The 20,209-nt window shown below is 37.4% G+C and overlaps 1 protein-coding gene across 1 annotated transcript; it reads left to right on the plus strand.

The window, feature by feature from the left end:
- The first annotated feature begins 5,442 nt into the window (after positions 1–5,442).
- On the plus strand, positions 5,443–19,424 carry LOC120170636 (alpha N-terminal protein methyltransferase 1-like). Its single transcript, XM_039178562.1, has 8 exons — positions 5,443–5,716; positions 5,804–5,948; positions 7,177–7,235; positions 17,332–17,451; positions 18,022–18,123; positions 18,273–18,327; positions 18,735–18,832; positions 19,070–19,424. Exons 1-8 carry the CDS (start codon positions 5,468–5,470, stop codon positions 19,193–19,195), a joined length of 954 nt encoding a protein of 317 aa, XP_039034493.1. The 5' UTR covers positions 5,443–5,467; the 3' UTR covers positions 19,196–19,424.
- Positions 19,425–20,209: the final 785 nt, after the last annotated feature.

The raw sequence follows: 20,209 nt of genomic DNA on the forward strand, positions 1-20,209 counted from the left end.
GAAGTTGGAGATGGAACGACATCTGTCATTGCTCTTGGTAGATTTTTTTATGCAGCAAAATGCTGTTTATGTGCTTTTATACTTTTCCATACATTAGTTTATTTTTCAATTATATTCTCATCTATAAGATCTTTTTTTGTGAACTAATAATTTTTTCAGAAGCTCAATGGAACTTTAATTGCTTAGCTCATTTGGTATTCAATTTCCTTTAGTACTTATATTTGGTGTACTCTGTGGTGCAGCTGGTGAGTTGCTTCATGCCGCAGAAGCCTTTATTGAAACAAATTATCATCCTACGGTTATCTGTCAAGGTAATGCAACTTAGAACTGATGCTAGATTCTTAACATCTGCTTTTGAAACATTACTTAGAATTTGATGATGAACCATTTCATTTGCAGCATACAATAAGGCTTTTGAGGATGCTATTATTGTGCTTGACAAGATTGCAATGACTATTGATGTGAAACACTGTATGTTTCTCCTAGGAAGTTTTTATAATCATAAAAGCATTTTTTTAATCTTTTATCCCCTTGTATTTGCATCTTTATCATCTTTGGATCATCATATTGTTGCTTTTATATTTGAATGGCAGGTTCAATGGTGTTGGGACTTGTGAAGAGCTGCATAGGAACAAAGTTCACTAGCCAATTTGGGAATCTGATTGCCGTGAGTGTTCTTTTTAATCAAAACTTGTTTTTATGTGAACTTCTATTATAGATTCATTAGCATATGCCATTGAGCTGCCATAGTAGTTACCTTTATTGTTTTTCCTTTTTGCAAATGACATGTTAGAACATAGAATAGTCATCTGACCATTTGAGTATTTGATTGTTTAGCAATTTACTCATATTTGAATATGAATAGAACTGGTTCCTCATCTTTAGTTTCAAATAATTAATATTACACCAATCAGCATTCAGCAAGCATTAGGGGAAAGACATTTGAAATATGTCTGTTACAAAAGGAATCAGGGAACATTTGAAATCATAAGTCAAGCAACTATAGTTACATGCTTTGGGTATTTGAATATCTGACATGGTTGTCTGTTGTCTCTGTGTATTGGGCCATATTTTACTAAAATATTCAGACTCATGCATTTGGATGAAAAGCGTACAGAAATAGTACACTCGGACTTTTTTTTTGTTCAGTTTGTGTATCATGTTTTCACATGACCAAGCAATCTCCCATTGTTGTCTCAGTTCACTTTCTTCCTGTTGGTGTTTGGTCTGGCTCGCATGAAAGACCAAGATTGTATAACTAGTGCCCATGTCAGACATGTTTAACACATCGAAATTCATATTGTATTGACATGGGAATGGTGCCAATATATTGTTTATTCTACTAGCTGAAAATACAAAGTTTGTTCCTATTTATATCAAACATTAATTTCTCATCATAAAAAAATGTGAAAAGTAATATTATTTCACAATAACAAATTGGAACAAAATGATTTAGTCACAGTCACACTTTAAATTTAGTCAAAGTAAACAATTATGTCAAATTTATTTCGTCCCAATATTTAGTCAAAATAAAAAATTGTGACAAATTTATTTAATCAAAATAACAATTTATAACAAATATTAATTTCTCATTATAAAAAATGGTGGCAAATAATATTCTTTCAAAATAACAAATTGTAACAAAATTATTTAGTCACAGTAAAAAAGTTGTAAAAAATATTTAGTGTCGAAATAAAAGTATTGAGAAAATAAATTTTCTTGTAATACGTCTTTTTGTCACGAAAACTTTTTTTGTTTGATTTTATAATTTAACTTAATTGTGATAAAATTTACTTTTTGTAATAAAATAATTGTTTTATTTTAACAAATATTTTGTCTCTGTAAGTTACATTTAGTGACGAAATAGCAACTGTGACAAATTAATTTTTGTTGCTTTGTGTATTTTTGTCACAAAAAACTTTTATGTTTGATGTTTAAATATAAGTTAGTTATGATAAAATGTACTTCTCGTGACAAAATGGTTAATTGATTGTGACAAATATTTTATTGCGATAAGTTAATTACAGTAACGAAATTTCATTATTACAATAAATATTATACTATGGTAACGAACACAATTTTGTCACAATATATTTTACATGACAAGGTTGTTCAGAACAACTTGTTCTAACAAATATGGTAACAAATAAAATTGGTTAGAATAAATATATCGTGACAAATTTTGTACTTTTAGTGATAAATAATTTTATTGAAACAATCTAAATTTCTTGTAGTGTTTGGAGTAATCGAAACACTAACCGGACCTCCGTCGTCGCCGCACGTGCTGCCATGCAACGACGATGCGCGTGGGGCTTGTCCACGCTCCAAGGAAATTTCTGGAATCGGGTCAACCCGACCCGCCTGCCCGACCGGACTGCCTGACTCGCTTGACCCAACTGAGTCAACCTACACTGAGTCAACTCGGCTGAGCCAACTCACAGGGTAAACTCGTTGACTTTGACCTAGTCAACCCGTTGACTTTGACCGAGTCAACCCGTTGATCGTTCACTTTGGCCGAATCAACATGTTGACCTTTGACTTTGACCAAAAAGTTAAATTTTTTGAAAAGCCATATTTTATGATTTTCGACGTCCTGAGTCCGATTTTAAGTCCATTTTGCCAAATTCTCAATGTTTTATATTCGGATTCAAGTTGGTTTCTAAATTAAGTTCAGTTTCTGACATAAATTTGGTTGCTTGGTATCCGAGGAATTATGGGGCATTGAATTCAAGTTCGAGGGTTATTGAATGGAGTTAAATGGTCGATCGATATGGCACGAAAATCGAGATAATACTTTACTACTTTTTGAATGCTTTTCGAGACTCACTGATAAATGGTAAATGCATGAATGTAAATAAGTAGTCCATTAGGGTAGTTAGCTATCTTGGGATTCAGACGAAAATTGGATTAAAGACGAAACATTGTATAAGACTCTGACGACTCAAAAAAGAAATTGGTAGACTGATCGGAAACAATTTTCACTTCAATGAATAAATCGATAAATCAATCAATCAATCTCTAAATGAGTAATTTCTGATTAATCTCGTTAAAGATTATATGATGGAAATATTTGGATAAGAAATTACCAAGAATAGCACTTTGGGGTAAAATTACGAAAATGTCATTGTACTGAAAAATGACCCAGATATCTCCTAATGGTGAAAATAACCTCCAGTGATTAAATGAACAAAGTACTCTGAACACTAAAGGAACTAGACTACATTCAAGCCTAAGTTATTTGAAGTAATTCCACTGTCATAATTGGATGAAATGACGATAATATCCTTAAAGTGTAAAATGATTCGAAGCACGTCCAAACCCTGAAATAACTAATATCCACAGCTCTGAAATGAATTTAGCAACCTCAATGATTGTGGATTAAGTAAATGATTGGATAAGTCTGGAAACTCTGATGAACTTACATGATGTACTATTCTATTGGGTTATGAACCACAAATCAAGTAAGTCGATATTTCATGATACCGTTGAATCGTGGAAATAAAATAAAAACCTATGGAAGATATGTTCGTCTCTTTAAGATATATTCAACGATGATTCTGAAGATGATCTTGGGACAAGAATTGTTGGTATTAAAGAGTGAATACCCTGGAAGGGCAATGAATTGAACAGTCGACATACATCAGTTCTGGGAGTTGTTCATCTCGAGTTGTTCGATAATCCGATTGATTGACATGGATAATAAATGCTTTGAATCTTCGTTTCTCCCTTATCGGCTCAAATCACTATGAATTCTCTAAGAACCTAATACCCAAAATGCCTCTGATTGTCCTGAATCATAGAATTCACTTCGCTCATATATGAAACATAAGTAACTCAAATACAAAGGACTCTAAATACCCTTCTAACTTCTTAGTGCCTCCGAAAAATGTTCGAATACAATATGATCATGATAAATCGCATTCTGAATAACTGATGATTCCGTCAGCTAATGAACTCTTCCGATAGTGATTCTAACTTCTGTCATTCTATCGGTATATTGAAGATCCGTGTTTTTCTTCCCGATAAGATTATCCAGTATCTCCGAATAATATTTGAAACCTCTAGTGTGTTCCCTTATCACAAGGATGTTTTCTCTGATTTCTGTTCTGGTTTCTGATATCTCTGGTTACTGATTGAAAATGTTTTATTTGGGATATTCTGGGATCTGGTATGAAGACTCTGGCAGGTTCATTCACTGCGGTTAATTCCTTTTATAGGTTCTGCACCGACTGGTAATTCCTTAAGGACGTAAGGTGACCCTTGGGTAGTCTCTGTGGCACCGAGATATTTCTTGGGTAGGCCTCCGTGACCCCGAGAACTTTCTTGGGTAGGCTCTCAGGCCTCAAGGTGCCCCCTTAGGTTATGCAGTTCTGGGGAACTGCATATGGCGTTCGGTTGGAGAGACTATTATGGTTTTGAAAACATGTTTTAAATGGTTTTGTGGGAACACACTAGACACCCTATCCTGATCTCCTGAACCCAATCATCTGAAATATTTCCCTCTGAACGGAAAACTTAATGTCTGTTACTACCTGAGATATCAGTGGGACCTCAGCTCAACCTAAAAATCTATAGATGTATGAACCAATAAGGAAATATATAATTATATGTTATCTGTATGTTCTTCTGCATCATCTGGTAGTTATGTATTATTGAGCTTTCCAAAACTCACTATGTTACTCACCATTTCAGGTTAAAAGAATCGTATCAGCACAGCTATCGACTTCAGTAGGGGAGTTCCACCGGCGTTGTTTGCGGAGTACGGTGCATGAAATTAGGGGCATGTAGGTCGTATTTTGTTTTTATATCTGAGTATGAAAAACTATTTTTATTTCTGAATATTGACAAATTTTACTTTTGTATTTTTAAATGATTTTATGATTTTATATGTTTTAATCAAAATATTAATTTTTTTAAAATTTTTATGATAAATTACTCATATGACCCTAATATGACATCCCGAATAAGATCGGACTACTCTCATCATCGGTACGAGGGGTTACACATGTAGTTATACGAAGAAGATAATGGGGTGGCCTGCCATTCCATCCACATGGGAAAATCCTGCAGAAGTTGAGAAGCCCCGACCCACTGCACACACGAAATGCCTGAAACGGTTCCCGAGAAAGGAGACAAAATGAAAAATGAAATAAATCGGAGACTAAAACCTGTGCCAGTCGAGAAGAGAAACTGACGGTAGCCATCCAACCAGGGAGGGCTGCGAGAAAACGAAGAAAACATGATACTTGAAATTGAACACAAAATGTGTATTATTGTTAAAATATATGGACTATAAATTATTGGATAAGGTATGCGTATTTTTCAATTCAACTAGTCCTTACTAGATTAAGTCCAATTTAAAAGTATGGCCCACTTCCATTTTCCAGAATTATTATATTCACAGACTGATTTTAATCGAGAAAGCTCCATTTATCTAAAATACAACGATATAAAGCAAAGCACACCGATGTGGATCCGGCCCATGCCCAAAGCTGTTCCTCAACAGTTTCCCGTAATAACGTTGTGGCCACCATATCAAGGCAACCGTGTAAGGACCAGCACCAAGGCCAGCTCAAGCGCAATGGACGCAGCCGGCATCGACTCCGACGGCAGAGAATTCAAGAGCTCACAAGAAATGTGGAGAGAGCAAGTTGGAGATGGTGTAGGTGATCCTAAGAAGACTCAGTGGTATCGTGAAGGCGTTGCTTACTGGGAAGTAGGTCCAATTTTAACTTCGGGTCTTTCGTTTATGTGGGAACCCAACTGATGAAATACTTTGTTTATTTTGTTATTGTGAGTCAAGGGTGTGGAGGCGTCCGTAGATGGGGTATTGGGTGGATTTGGGCAGGTAAACGATGCTGATATTAAGGGTAGTGAGGCTTTTCTCAATACCCTTTTGCATGAAAGGTTCGGTGATGCTGCAATAAATCAACATCTTGTTGTTCTTGGTACTTCTTTTCTCTGATTACCTTTGTGTGTTTCACATTTTTATGAATTCAGATACCCAGTTTTGTGCTGTTGAGGTAGTTTGGCTTATATAGATTATATGTATATTTATTCAGTGAAAGTAGAGGTTCCATTAATTGCGCAAGTGCAAAGTTGCTGTAGCCTTAGGTGGAAAACCTTGTTGATAGGAAAACATGGATGGGGATGGTGCATATTGGGTGGAATGTTGAGCTCAATATCCTTCATTTGTAGCTGAAACTGGATAACAAGATAACTTGAGAAGTCAACCATGAAACTTATGCCCCATATCCCTCTCCTAAAAGGAAGAATAGAAGAAAATTGTATCAATCACGGGAAAAGGCATGGCTATTCACATAATCACCAACTTTTTCATTGGGATGATCTGATTTGATCACCTAAAATAGCCTTAGCTTAGATCAAGAAACATGTCGTGCCTTCTAAATTTTCATTTTATTTGGAACTTTTACCTTTAAAAGGAAAATGAAGTTTGTTATGGTCTTGAAACATTCTACTATCTCAAGGAGATTGATTGTTCGGCATTGAACTTATGGATTTACTATTGCCTAAAAGATGGAAATGGTATGAATACTTCTGAGTTGTTGGTCTATACCAAGGCAATTGACTAAAATCATGCAAAGGGAGTGTTTTGGAGAAATTATTTTATAAAGTAGTAGGGGTTTACTTTAATATGAAGATGTTCAGGTGACTAAGCACTCGATAATTGTTTGCCTTTTATATGGAGATAATCACAACATTATAAATAGTGTGATAATAGATGCACGTAAGCACTTAGCTCAAGCACCTGCATGTGTCCACTACATGAAGAGTCGGGTTGACGCTTCCCTTTCTAAAATTAAAAGAAAAAAATGTTAATGTCTGTTCCCTTGAAATTTTATCTTAGTGTGGCTTATGTTATGTGAACTAATGCAAACTTTTTGAGTGATCTTAGTGCTCGAAACGGAAAACCTTAGGGCTTAGAATGTTAAATAAACATTACTGTTTCCAAAGATCCTGTTTTACTAACTTTTACCTTTAAAGTCCATGGCTCCATGCAAGCAGTGCCAATACCTCATGATGGCTCTAGAGCATAATTAAAATATTGCTGGGTACTGACCTCTTAGATATATCATTTATTCTTGATGCTTTTAATTGTAGTTGACAATCACAAATTATTTGACATTCTAAGCTCTTAGGTTTAAAATACTGCAGATTGTGGTTCTGGCATAGGGAGAATAACCAAAAATCTTCTCATAAGATATTTTAATGAGGTGAATTCTTTTTCCTCTTTCTTATGCTATATTTTCAATATGCTATATTTGCAGTTAATATATAATTGATTCATTGTAATGTAAAGAGTTTTTCTGCTGTATTTGAATGAAAAACAACTATACGATTTTTAGTGGACTAGAAAGGCTAATTCGAATTAATAACCATATTTCTATTAAAGAAAACCAGAATAATGGCTAAAGTTGAAGTGGTATCCAAGTATGATACAACTAGGTAATGTGTTTAGAAGTCCGTTTCTAACTGTGTTACACCAGCTAAGCTTAGCCATCAGAACTCATTAACAAATACATACTGGTCACATGCCAACTTTATAAAATGAAAACACAATTACAGACTTATATAAAGTAAAACAACACAAAATTTTCATTAAAACTAAAATTGAATTCCTGATACTGTTCACTTTGCAGTGTTTCTCTCGCTCATTAGCACGTATGGATCCCTAAAAGCATTTTATTATAAATTAAATATTAATTTAATCTGTTTTCAATTCTAGAAAGCACTTTTTTCTCTTTTTTTTAAACAATGACGTTTTTCTTTGCTAATATTTGGCATTTAGCCAAAAAATTTCAATTGTCACACCACTAAAAAGGCCACACATCCATTTTTAAGTTTTAACTATTGCCATTATCCTTTTTCATTGATAATAACTAATACCATTTCAGTTGTCCTTAAATAAACTTTTAGTAAAAAATATGAGTGCGTTAGGTAGAGAGAGAGCGAGAGAAAAGTCGAAAATTTCCATTGATGCTGATGAGGAATGGACAGTGTTCATTGATAATCTTAATAAGAGTGTTTCCAGAGGGGTGTTAAGGAATTATTTTAGTCCTTATGGTCAGATCTTGAGGATTTTCATCCCACGTTTTTTAGAAAAACCAAATTATAAATCTTCTACTTTTGCTTTCGTCCAATATGCTCGTGAGGAAAGTAGAAATAAGGCAATCCGGTTCGTGAATGGGAAGTGGCTTGATGGAAGAAGAGTCTCAGTAGGGATCGCTAAGTATCAAAAGGTTAAGAGAAGGGAAGCTGTGGAGGGGAAGAGAATGTTGGAGATCAGGTCTGGGATTAAGGATGCATCAGGATCGGGGAGGAAAGCTGTGTCATTGAGAAGCTTGAGAGATGACAGATCGTATAAGGATGTGGTGAACTCGGATTATGATTTGAGAAGAAAAACAGTATCAGGGGCTAACTTGCCGGGTAACAAGCAGAATGTACCAACTGTGAGAAATGTTTGGGACATGCATATTCCATCAGATAATTCGGAATGGGTTAAACGTTCATTATCAGGGATAATGAAGTCTTCTTTTGAACATGACTCGGTGAAAGACGCTCTGGAGTTAGAAGGCATGGAAGTTCAGGTTGTTAGATGGGGTTATGCATGGAATGCATGCATAATTACTTTCAACTCGGTGGAGAAGGCCTCACAGGTATGGATGAATAAAAAGGAAAAGTTGCTCTTATGCTTTGATTGGTTAGCCCCAGTTTTGAACGAGGATGGAGTTCCTTCGACACTTTGCCAGATTGAGTTATTTGGATTGCCTTTACTGTGTTGGAATGAGGCATTCTTAAGAAAGCTTACAAGGAAGGGGGTCAGTTTCTATGTTTTAACAAAGATTCAGAGAGCAGATCGGACCTCTCGACGGCAAAAGTTCTGCTCAGGGTGGAAAGTCCTTATGATGTTCCTAATAAAGTGACGATTGGTTCGTATGGTAGATCGTTCAAAGTTACGATCACACTGGGATCTGTTTTGATTAAACCAGAGGAAGAAGAGGGGAGGAAGAAGATGGAGAAATTTTAAAAAAAAGGAACAGTGGTTATGTCGTGTTTGAGGAGGGATCTGGCAGACATCCTACTTTGGCTGAAGACAGGGATGAGTCCGCAGAGGATGCTAGGCTTAAAGTCATTTCTTGGCTGAATTGTGGGCAGAACAGTGGAGTGAATGGAGTCAGTGGGGGACATGTCCAATCGAGTAAGTCAACAGCAAATAATTCTGATTGTGGGCTGTCAGGTTTCTTGGAAAATAAGATAAGTCAAAATGACAATCACGTGGGCTTGGGATTGAGAGATACAATTGATCCGGTAGACTCAGTGCAATCTGAGGAAAATGAGGCTGCATTATTTCGAATTAAAAAATGGGTTCCCAGTGGGCCTGCATTTAATTTTAAATGGGTTGGGGACAAGTTTGTCTTACAGCCCAATGCCACTTCTGCAATTCACTTGAGTGCTGCTGATGAGGGGGAGGATAGGGGGGCGAAAGTTAATTTTCAAGGGGAGAAGGAAGTGACTCCATGTGAACAGGGAGATGTAATAAGAAAACATAACTATATTGGTTCAAAAAGCCTGGAGGGGGACCACATTATTAATTTGCAGATTGATAATGATGTAGAGGGGTTTAAATGTACAGTTGATAAATCGGAAGGTGGTAAGCAGATGGAGAAGGTTATGAATGATAATTTATGTAACTCTAATGAGGAAATCTTCTCAGGTTCGAGTATAAAGAATAGAAATAATGAGATTCAAGAGGGAAGTACTTCATGCCACAAGAAAGATGATCAGTTTAAAGCAAAGGAAAGTCATCTAGTTCCTATTAATCAGCAGGATAAGTGTATTCCTCGGTCTAAAAGCCTTACTAATAAGCGAAAGTTGAGAATTGCACCTCGTCGATCGGGAAGTGTTTGCTCGGATACTGAAGTGTCTATCAACTTCTATGATAGAGTCGATAGAAAGGTTCTTAGAAGTAAGGTCAGGGAGTCAGTGGAGCAAGTCAGGGAGGTATCTCAGTCTTCCCAATCTTCTGTTAAAGCTAGGATTGAAGCTGTTGCTACTAGGGAGGTCTGTGAAATGTTGGGGATCACCTTTAAAGGGGGGCAGCAATTATTAGAGGAGGAGATTTTTAGGATGGAATTGAAGGGGTCTTCTCAATGACCCTGATGGTTTCTTTGGTTTGATGTGGAGTTTATGATTGTCAATTTTATGTCTAAGTTAAAATTAATCACATGGAATATTAGAGGTCTTGGGAGAAGAGAAAAAATAAGAGCAGTGGCCAAACTCGTTACTAGAGAGAAGCCGTTTATCCTATTCTTACAGGAGTCAAAACTGAATGTTTGTAAGAGTAATTTATGGAGGAGGTTAGGAGGTAATCTATTGAAAGGTCATGTCTTTCTTCCAACTGAGGGTTCTGCAGGAGGTCTGATAAGTTTGTGGAATGAGAATGTTTTTGTGGTCAATGTTGAACATAAACATAGCAGATTCATAGCATTATCAGGAAAGTTCAAGCTGTATAATTTTGATTGTGTTTTAATAAATGTATATGGTCCAGCAGTAGAAGCGGATAAAGAGGAATTCTTTAGGGAGCTGATGTGTTTTGTGTAGTGTTTAAATCTGTCAGTCTGCATAGGAGGGGATTTTAATGCTTATTTGGATACAGAGGAGAAATGCGGTGTAGCTCAAAACTGGCATTCCAAGGATTTGTTTAGATCCTTCGTTCAACATTTTAATCTTATGGATTTACCATTAGTTGGAGGAAGATATACTTGGTGCAACAACAGAGAGTCTCATACTTGGGTAAGGCTTGATCGGTTTATTATCAGTGGTTCATTCCTAAATCAATTTCCTAATATGATCCAAAAAATGTTCCCAAAATCTCTTTCGGATCATAATCCTGTGGTGTTAGTAGAAGAATGCAACAATTGGGGACCAAAACCTTTTCGATTATACAACTATTTGTTAGAGGAAGACGGGTTTGTTGAGTTGGTTGAAAATTCATTGTCTACGGTGAAGAAGGCGAATGGTCGATGGGGTCTATTTTCATTACTTCGAGGAACAAAGCAGAAGATCAGGGATAGGCCTTTTTCGACTCAAAAGGGGATTTCTGAAAAAATTTCTCAACTAGAAAACTTGATCAATGGTATGGAATTCAAAAGGAGGAGGGATTTCCATTCAAGAAAGGGATTTGTTGATTCTGTCCAGGAATGAATTATGGAAGTTGCATAGGAGGGAAGAGAGTATTTGGTTACAAAGATCAAGATTGAAGTGGATCAAGGATGGGGATAGGAATACAAAGTTTTTCCATTTAACAACATTAAATAGAAATAGAATGAATTCAATTTTGGCCCTGAGAGTGGCTAATGAAGAAATTTCTGATCTGGAGAAGCTGAAAAAATTTGTCTTTGAGTATTTTAAGGAGAACTACAGCTCTAAAAATACGCTGGAGGTAGAGGACATTAATCTCAATTTCATGACATTATCAGAGGAGCAGAAAAATGGACTTGAGGTACGGTTTTCAAAACAGGAAGTTAGGGAAGCAGTGTTTCACTCGGACAGCTCCAAACCCCGGGTCCAGTCCAGACAGCTTCACGATGGGTTTCTTTAAAATATTCTGGCATGTTTTGAAGGATCATTTAATGAAGTTTGTGGATGACTTTCACAGAGGGATGAGTTGGGAGCATGGGGTCAACCATGCTTTCATTACTTTAATTCCTAAAAAACTCAACCCTGAAGTTATTGAAGATTACAGACCAATTAGTCTTGTTGGAAGTTTGTACAAAATTATCTCTAGAATCTTATCGAGGAGATTGGTTTCTGTTATTAAAGTTTTGATCAGCCCATTGCAGTTCGCCTTTATTCCGGGTAGGCAGCTCATTAATTGTGCTTTTATGGCAAATGAATCTATAGATTACTGGAGGAAAAAAGGAAGGAAAGGAGTTGTTTTTAAAGTAGATTTTCACAGAGCCTTTGACTCAGTGGAATGGCCAATTATTTTGAGGTTATTGAAGATAATGAGTTTTGGAGACAAATGGATTTCTTGGATTGATTACTGTATTTCTTCTGCTTCAATTTCAGTTCTAATTAATATTTCCCCTACTCAAGAATTTCAGATGGGCAAAGGGTTGAGACAAGGTTGTAGTCTATCTCCTCTTCTGTTTAATATTGTTGGTGAGCTATTGAACTTAATGTTGAGTAAGGCTGCTGCCCTTGGCCTTTTTGAAGGATTCAATATTGGTATTGAAGAGAATCTTTTTAAGTTGACTCATCTTCAGTTTGCAGACGACTTAATCTTATTTTGCAGAGATTCCTCAACTCAAATTCTGAATTTAAAGAGAGTATTGAGGGTATTCAGTTTAATTTCAGGGCTTCATCTTAATCTATCCAAGAGTAAATTGTTTGGTGTTAACGTGGCAGAGGACAGATTGAAAGATTTAGCACTGGTAGCAGGTTGTGGGGTGGGATCTTTTCCTATGACTTATCTAGGTCTTCCGATAGGAACAAAGAAAAATTCAGAGTTATTGTGGGAACCAGTTTTACAGAAAGTTTTCATCAGACTAGCAGGTTGGAAAGCTGCTTCTTTATCGTTGGCTGGAAGATTGGTGTTGATAAAATCGGTGTTGTCCTCCTTACCTATTTTTTATCTCTCTATTTTCAAAATTCCGTTTAAGGTTAATCAGAAAATTAACTCAGTATTGGTAAGATTTCTTTGGGGTGAAGAATCTGACAAGAAGAGGGTTCATTGGGTGAATTGGAGTACGGTTTGTCAACCATTGGAAGGAGGCTTAGGAGTATTGGACTTGAGTATGATTAATAGAGTTTTGCTAGGGAAATGGGTTTGGAAGTATGCAAATGACAAAGACTCTCAATGGAAAAAACTGATTTGTTGTATTCATAATGTCAGTATGGAGTCTCTGTCTATAGGCAAGGCTGTTTCTCTTCAAGATTCATGGGTTTGGAGAGGTATTCAGAGTAACTATGAGAAAAAGGACGAGATTGAGGATTGCTTGAGATCCAATTCGAAGATCCAAGTGGGGAATGGTAGGTCAATTGATTTTTAGAATGATATTTGGGTTAATGGATCTACTCTTAAGATTCAATTTCCTAGAATCTTTGCTCTATCGACTAACAAAAGGGGAAAATTGGTTGAATTTGGTGGATTTGTAGCTAATGGTTGGGTTTGGAACATTCAGCTAAGGAGAAATCTTTATGACTGGGAATTGGATCAGTGGCTTTCCTTAATGCTTTTGATTGACAACATAACACCGAATGAATCAGTGGATGATTTTCTGGGGTGGTCAGGGAAGGGGATGGTTTGTTCTCGGTAAAATCTTGTAGAATGACTATCTCAAGCAGAACTGGAGGACATTTTCAATGGAAGAAATAGGTGTGGTCCGGATTAACTCCTCCTCGAGTGGAAACATTTCTATGGCAGTTTACTCATCAGAAAATGGCAGTTTACTCATCAGAAATTGGCAGTTAGAGTGGAATTGAAGAAAAGAGGGGTCAATCTTGAAGATGTTTTGTGCCCTTTTTGCCGCAAATATGAGGAATCAATTCATCATCTGTTTTTTTCATGCTCGGTTGCATATGAGTTGTGGTATAGATTTTTAAGGTTTTGGGATATCTCTTCGGTCATGCCCCAAGATCCTCCTTCCTTTCTTTGCTCTTGGTCTTATCTAAGGGAGTGTTCTAATATTTGGAAGTTCATTCCAGGTGTTGTTCTATGGTCTATTTGGAAAGCTAGGAATGCAGTGGTTTTTGAAAACTGGACATTAGATAATTCATCCCTATTCTTCATTTCCAGGTTTAGGTTGACTAAATGGTTTTTAGCAAAATTTCCTCATGTTAATATTCAGGTTGACCTACTAGTAGGGGATCCATCGCTTGCAGACAATTTGCCTATAAAATCCTACAATAAGAAGAAGGTTCTTAATTGGTCTCTGCCTCCTTCGGATTTCTTTAAATTCAATGTTGATGGAGCGGTAAGTGGTGATGGGCTGTAGGGAGGTATTGGAGGAGTCTTGAAAGATTCGAAATGTTCTACTTTATATACCTTTTCTTTTGCGGTGGGACCTGGTCCTCCTATGTTAGCTGAGCTGAAAGCTATTAAACAAGGGATTGATCTATTCATTTCTTCCGAATGGGCTTTGAAGGGAAGACTAATCCTTGAGACAGATTGTAAAACAGCAGTTGACTGGATTTTGATGCTATTTTCTGCCCCTACTTTTTTCAATACTTTAGTTGGGGAAATTGGGGCCTTAGTTTCTGCTAGGGGTATTATTGTTAGATGGATTCCTAGGACATGCAATTGGGAGGCTGATAAGCTAGCTAAAGAGGGTATTGGTTGATGTTTGAGCTTTATGGTTGTTTTTTTATAGGAATTGTAGGCCTCGTTAAAAACCTCCTTCTTGATTAAAGGAGCTTGTAGAAAAGCTCCTTAATCAGCGGAAGGAGGAAAAGAGTGCCTTAAGATATCATTAACCAAAAGAACCAAAGGATACAACCATAATCACCTCCCTAAACAAAAACAAAAACCCAAAACAGCCGGCATAAACCCTATACAACACCACTAACACAGCGAAATCCATAAGAACAACAGTCACAAAAATGACTGACCAGACTTAACACCTGAACTAATCCCGAAAAACACATAACAAAACAACTAAAGCAGAAGCCGAAAACACAGCAGACACAAACCAGAAAAACCAACATAAAAAACATAAGCCCTGAGCTTCCACACGAAGAGAACAAGAATCTTCAACCGCCATATTGCCTCATCCGCCTTACTGCCTCTTCTAGCTTGACATGTCGACATAGACCAACCGAACCTCCAACTTTAGAGCCTTCAAAATCAGAAAAAACTTTCTCTCGATGCACCTTCCTCGTAGAATTCTCGCTTATGATTTACCGAGACTTCCTTTGGTGGGCCGAGAATTTTTCTTGAAAATTTCGGAGAGAGCTAAATATAGCATTTCTCTCCTCCAAAGCTCTTTGTTTCTGACGCCCATCCACTTTGACTGGATTCGATAGCCCCATCCCCTGACCAGCAAGCACATCCTCGTGTACCACCAAAACCTTAACTCCATCAGATCGCATGTCCGAGGACGGCACAACTGGCAGCAGCACGTTATCTTAAATTAAATCCTTAGACCTAACGTGCGCCCTACTAACACTCTCCAAGGCATGAAAAGTGCCACTAGTTTGACAGGCAAAATCCTGCACAACTGTCCCACTAACCGACCTAACATTCGGGATCTCCAAGAACCTATTACTATTAAATAATACCTTAGTTTGCCGTGAACCAACATTTCTAATTGGAGCCAAACGCTTACCACTAACATCCAAAAACATGTGCTGCACCACTTTCGAATTTGCACTAACAGCTCTAGCCTCACACACCTCCAAACCTGTGCCCATGTGAAAACCACTAGCTTCCTCCAAAATATTCAGATCTGCACTCCTCTGGTCAACTGAATCGAGCGTAGAAGCCCCATTACAAACTGTCTGGTTATCACAAAACGACAGCTTATTTCCATTCACAATATCCTCGAGAGCATCACACAGATCTACCTCAGACCCCACTTGCGCCCCCCTAGCTACCTCCAAAGAATTAAAAGTGCCGCTCATCTGGCAATCAGACCCATGCGTAGTTGTCCAGTTACGGACTGTCGGGGACACAACTTCCACAGCCCTTACCTCTTCGAACCAAGGACCATTTCCTCCTTCCTTGGCACCTGGACCACACTTTCCACCACCAGTAAGCGTGCCTTCAAAATACGTTCCAGCATCAACCACCTGCTCGGAGGCCTTAACTGGCGAGACACCAAAAAGCTCCCCCTTCGTGGGCAACGGGGAGGCAACTGACGTTTCCAACACAGACGAATCAACCCAGACGGAATCTGGGCTAAAGCAAGGTTCAAACTCAGAAACAAAAACTGGAAAAGACTGATCCCCAACTTTCAAGACACAAGATTCTTCCACTCGAACTTTACGGTTCGTAATGATCTGAAAACAGGCCCTATCAAACGAGCCGGGATTAGAGGTTCCTACATCAATGGAGATAAGAGTTCCCCATTTTTCTGCAATGTTTCTAAAAGTTGAATGGCACCACACAAACGGTGGTATCCCTCTACACGATAACCATGCTCGGCGGCTGCTACACTGAAAGTTTTCCGACCACAAATCCACTTTGTCAAAGCATTTATTCAACGCACCACTCTGGTTTTTTAGAGTAAAGTCCCTACTCTCTTCATCTTCAAAAATGATCAAAATAGCTAAACCACTTAACCTCATAATTTTCGGGCCTAATATGCCTTCCTTGTGCATAATAGCAGCTAACTCTTTCATTTTTATAAATTTTCTGCACCAACCAACTAAACTATCTCTAAGAGTAATTAACTTATCCTCGTCAACTACACCAATAATAGGCGCCTCTTTGACAACCACCTCACTACTCTTGACCACAGCTGAAGTTGAACCAGAAAACTTTTTCCTCCAGTAAACATCACGAGGTTGAAATCTCGCCATGAAAACTCTAACCTTTCTCCCTTGAATCCAAGATTTATCGGCACAGATGATAGCCCTCCTCGCGTCCTCCACTCTAGAAAACGGACAAAACCGAACCTGCTACCTCCCTTACTTCTTTTGCTAGGGATGAAGGAATCGACCACCTCGCCATAATTATTGAACAATAACCTAAGATCTTGATAATGAAGACAATCTGGAATATTGAAAATAATAACTGTAACGCAATTCTTCCCACCAGATCTACTCAACTGACTCGCCATCTAAAGGATTCGAAGGAGAAAAAGAAAGAAATTTTTGAAAAACGCCTGAATTTTTAGAGAGAAGGAGGAGCTTCTCTCACTGGAAATTGTCATCTTTATGGTTGTTTTGGTTTGTATTATATTTCGGACAGTTTATTTAGTAAGCTGTAATCTTATGTAATCATGGTTTATTAATATAATGAGGTACTCTTTTCCTCCTTCCGCTAGTTGCCTCTTTCACAAGAGCCAACTATGAGGGAGGTTTTTAATGAGACCTCCTATTCCTATAAAAAAAAACTTTTAGTAAAAGTTTGAGAATTGAATTCTTTAAATTTGGGGTAGAGGGATTAAAACCGTCAAATTGAGCTAGTAAAGGATCAAATTGATGCTTGACCAAAACTATTACATTATGTTGATTTGGGCTGTTTCTAAGATTTTGGATTTCTATATTTAACATGATAATTGATTCTTTTTCCCTCTCTTTTTCTTTCTTGATATGAAATGATAGCTACGCTTTCTGACTCCTTTACGTTGTACCATATTCCAGGTTGATCTTCTTGAGCCAGCATCACATTTCTTAGATGCCGCCCGTGAAAGCTTGTCTCAGGAACATTTTGTTGCCTCTGATATGCACAAGGCTACTAATTTCTACTGCATTCCGCTTCAAGTAATGTATTTCAAGACTTTATTGATACTATAGCTACGTGCTTGTTGATGTGTTGAAGTATTCATAACCATGGTTAAGTCTATTTAAGCTATGCATTTCCAAATTTTCACTTAATCCAAAATTATGGATTTCAGCCGTGTAGTGTACGCCTCAACCAGGAATGCTGCTTGGACACTATGCCAGAAAAATGTATAAAATTCAATATCAACATTTCAAATATGGTCTTCTGTCTGACACCTGAATCTAGGAAGGGCTTCAATCATGTGCTGTAGCACTCAATATGAAACCTAAATGATTAGACTACCTATGGGTTCAAGTAAATTGTGTAACTATACTCTTTTTTTGTGGTGGTGGGGGTTGGGGTTCAGGGTGTAGGGAGGTTAGGTTCTGGGTGGGTTGCAGTGGATTGAGTTGTGAATACCTCAAATATTTACAGTGATAATGTTCATCGTCAATGCAAGTTGATGCTGTGCCTGTCTTATTCTTATGCTTCCAGCTGGTAATTTTTGCATATAAACAAGAAATTTGATACTCAATTCTATTTTATTTGTTTTTTTATTATTATTTTAGGAGTTCACTCCTCATGCTGGAAGGTACAATGTTATTTGGGTCCAGTGGTGCATTGGTCATCTGACAGATGACGACTTTATCTCATTTTTTAAGAGAGCAAAGGTGAATCAATCCTCTTTGATTTTCGAATGAGTAATTGTCAGATTACACCGATGCTTAATTGATACCTTGAATTTTTTTATTACTCTTGTTTTTATTGAAAGATTGGTTTTTATAATTTAATTTAATAAGGTGATTAATTTTGATTCCAGGTAGGCCTTAAACCTGGTGGATTCTTTATCGTGAAAGAGAACATTGAGAGAAATGGTATTGTATCTCTGACCTGTTTTTCCTATTATGCTTAATTGCCCCTCTTTTTCCCTCCTCTTTCTTGAGAAATGGTCTACTATTTGTATCTTTGCATTTCTCGAACTTTCTTATGTTTTGGTAAATTTCATGAGATTGGTTTCTTGGTAACTACTGTTTGATTTTGCATTCATGTGTCTTCCCTTGAATAAAAAATCTTATTGTTTACGAAAACAGGAGAAAAAAAATCTGAAAAGATCCTATTTCCCCCCACTCGTATTTGTGTAACTGAAGCTAACTTTATGGGATCTACAATTTCACTTTGAAATGAGGTTGCAGGTTGAAACCTCTTCACTGGTCTTTGAAGAGTTCTGGAATTCTTCCAGTGGCAAAACGAGTTTCACTGAGCTATTTTTAATCATTTGCAGGATTTGTTTTGGATAAAGAAGACCGAAGCATCACAAGATCTGATTTATACTTCAAGGACCTATTCCGTCAGTGTGGATTGCACCTGTATAAAATGAAGGTTCCTTCTTTTACACATCGTACCCTTAATAACAGTTGATAAATTATAGTGTTCTTTAAACAGAATTATCCATTTCCTATAAAATCAACATTTGTTGCTTTATGAGGCTTAGTAGAGTTAACCAGGATGTAGTTTCAAAAGCCGATCTTTCTAAATCACCTTGAATGCAATTCCTTTCTCGGGTACCATAGTTTATCCTGTTAGTATTTATAATTAGTTTATTATTCTTGAAAACAGGACCAGAAAGGATTGCCTGAAGAATTGTTTGCTGTGAAGATGTATGCTTTAACAACTGAAGCACCAAAGAAAGTTCATAAGACCCGATATAACGTGCAAGCCAACAGACCCACCATCATTAAATGATTTGTTGTTTAGAATTTGCTGTGTTTTTGTAAGTGCTTAGTTTTCGAGTAGCTCATTTTACTGTATCGTCCGATAGAGAGTATTAGTTTGGCTCATATAGTGTTCTCAGGTTGACAAGTTTTACTTATTTGCTTTGAGTGGAGAAACCCTTGACAAGAGAAATGGATGAAAATCATGTTAAATTAAGTGCTAGATACATGAACAAGTAGGAGAGTTTTCTTTTGTTGTGGACCTTGCCAATATATTAGAGTAGGCGCTTACCATTTTCATGGAGGAAAGCGCTGCTTGTTTCCACATCACAACCAATCTCAGGCCATTGGTCTTGAAGATAAAACTTTGAATCTATGTTTTGAAGATGGACCTGTTTCTGACGGCCACAAGTCGACGTTCACATGTTGGCTAATCCGTTCACATATTTCGGTTGCAATATGTCAACACCAACCATTGACCAGCACCAAATTATGTTGGCACAACTGAACCAATACTTTACATTCCTCCAACATACTTTCTATGACACTTTTCCCTTGAATTGTAGCAATCCGAGTAGATTTCAACTCTCACTTGAGTGTCATCCGTTAAGATCCCTCTATACACAACAAAACCGTCACTTTCCCTCCCCCTACGAAAACACAGCCACCATGAAAATGACAACAAATGGAAACCCGAGCAGTGACATCACAGCCTTATCTTATACCTACGGTGACTCGGGATGATCCCGGACTCAAAAAACACAAAGAACCGAACTGTTTCAAGAACCAAGAATCCTGGTTGTATGAAAGATTCAGAACCGTAAGGTTTGTGAAGCTTTGTATCAGGACATCCCCTGTAAGGCCTTTGTGGCTTAACTCAAGAGCTTGGATTGGTGTGCAGAAGAGATCACCGACGAGGAAGGTACCCCTTGGAGAATTGTTGGGGAAATCAATGGTGAACTTAAAGATGTCATCGAGGTCCATAGGTGATGAACCTCAGTACCTTAGTGATGGGTTTTTCAAGCAGTGCCTTAGTCTCCAATTT

The sequence above is a fragment of the Hibiscus syriacus genome, unplaced genomic scaffold (genome assembly GCF_006381635.1).
Source record: "Hibiscus syriacus cultivar Baekdansim isolate YM2019G1 unplaced genomic scaffold, ASM638163v2 tig00111783_pilon, whole genome shotgun sequence".
NCBI lineage: Eukaryota > Viridiplantae > Streptophyta > Magnoliopsida > Malvales > Malvaceae > Hibiscus > Hibiscus syriacus.

Bases quoted from the DNA above. Each gene is read 5' to 3' on its own strand.
- LOC120170636 (XM_039178562.1), top strand. From the start codon at position 5,468: ATGTGGATCCGGCCCATGCCCAAAGCTGTTCCTCAACAGTTTCCCGTA. The intron at 5,949-7,176 runs GTACTTCTTTTC...AAAATACTGCAG, and splicing joins TCAACATCTTGTTGTTCTTG to ATTGTGGTTCTGGCATAGGG. The intron at 17,452-18,021 runs GTAATGTATTTC...TTATTATTTTAG, and splicing joins TCTACTGCATTCCGCTTCAA to GAGTTCACTCCTCATGCTGG.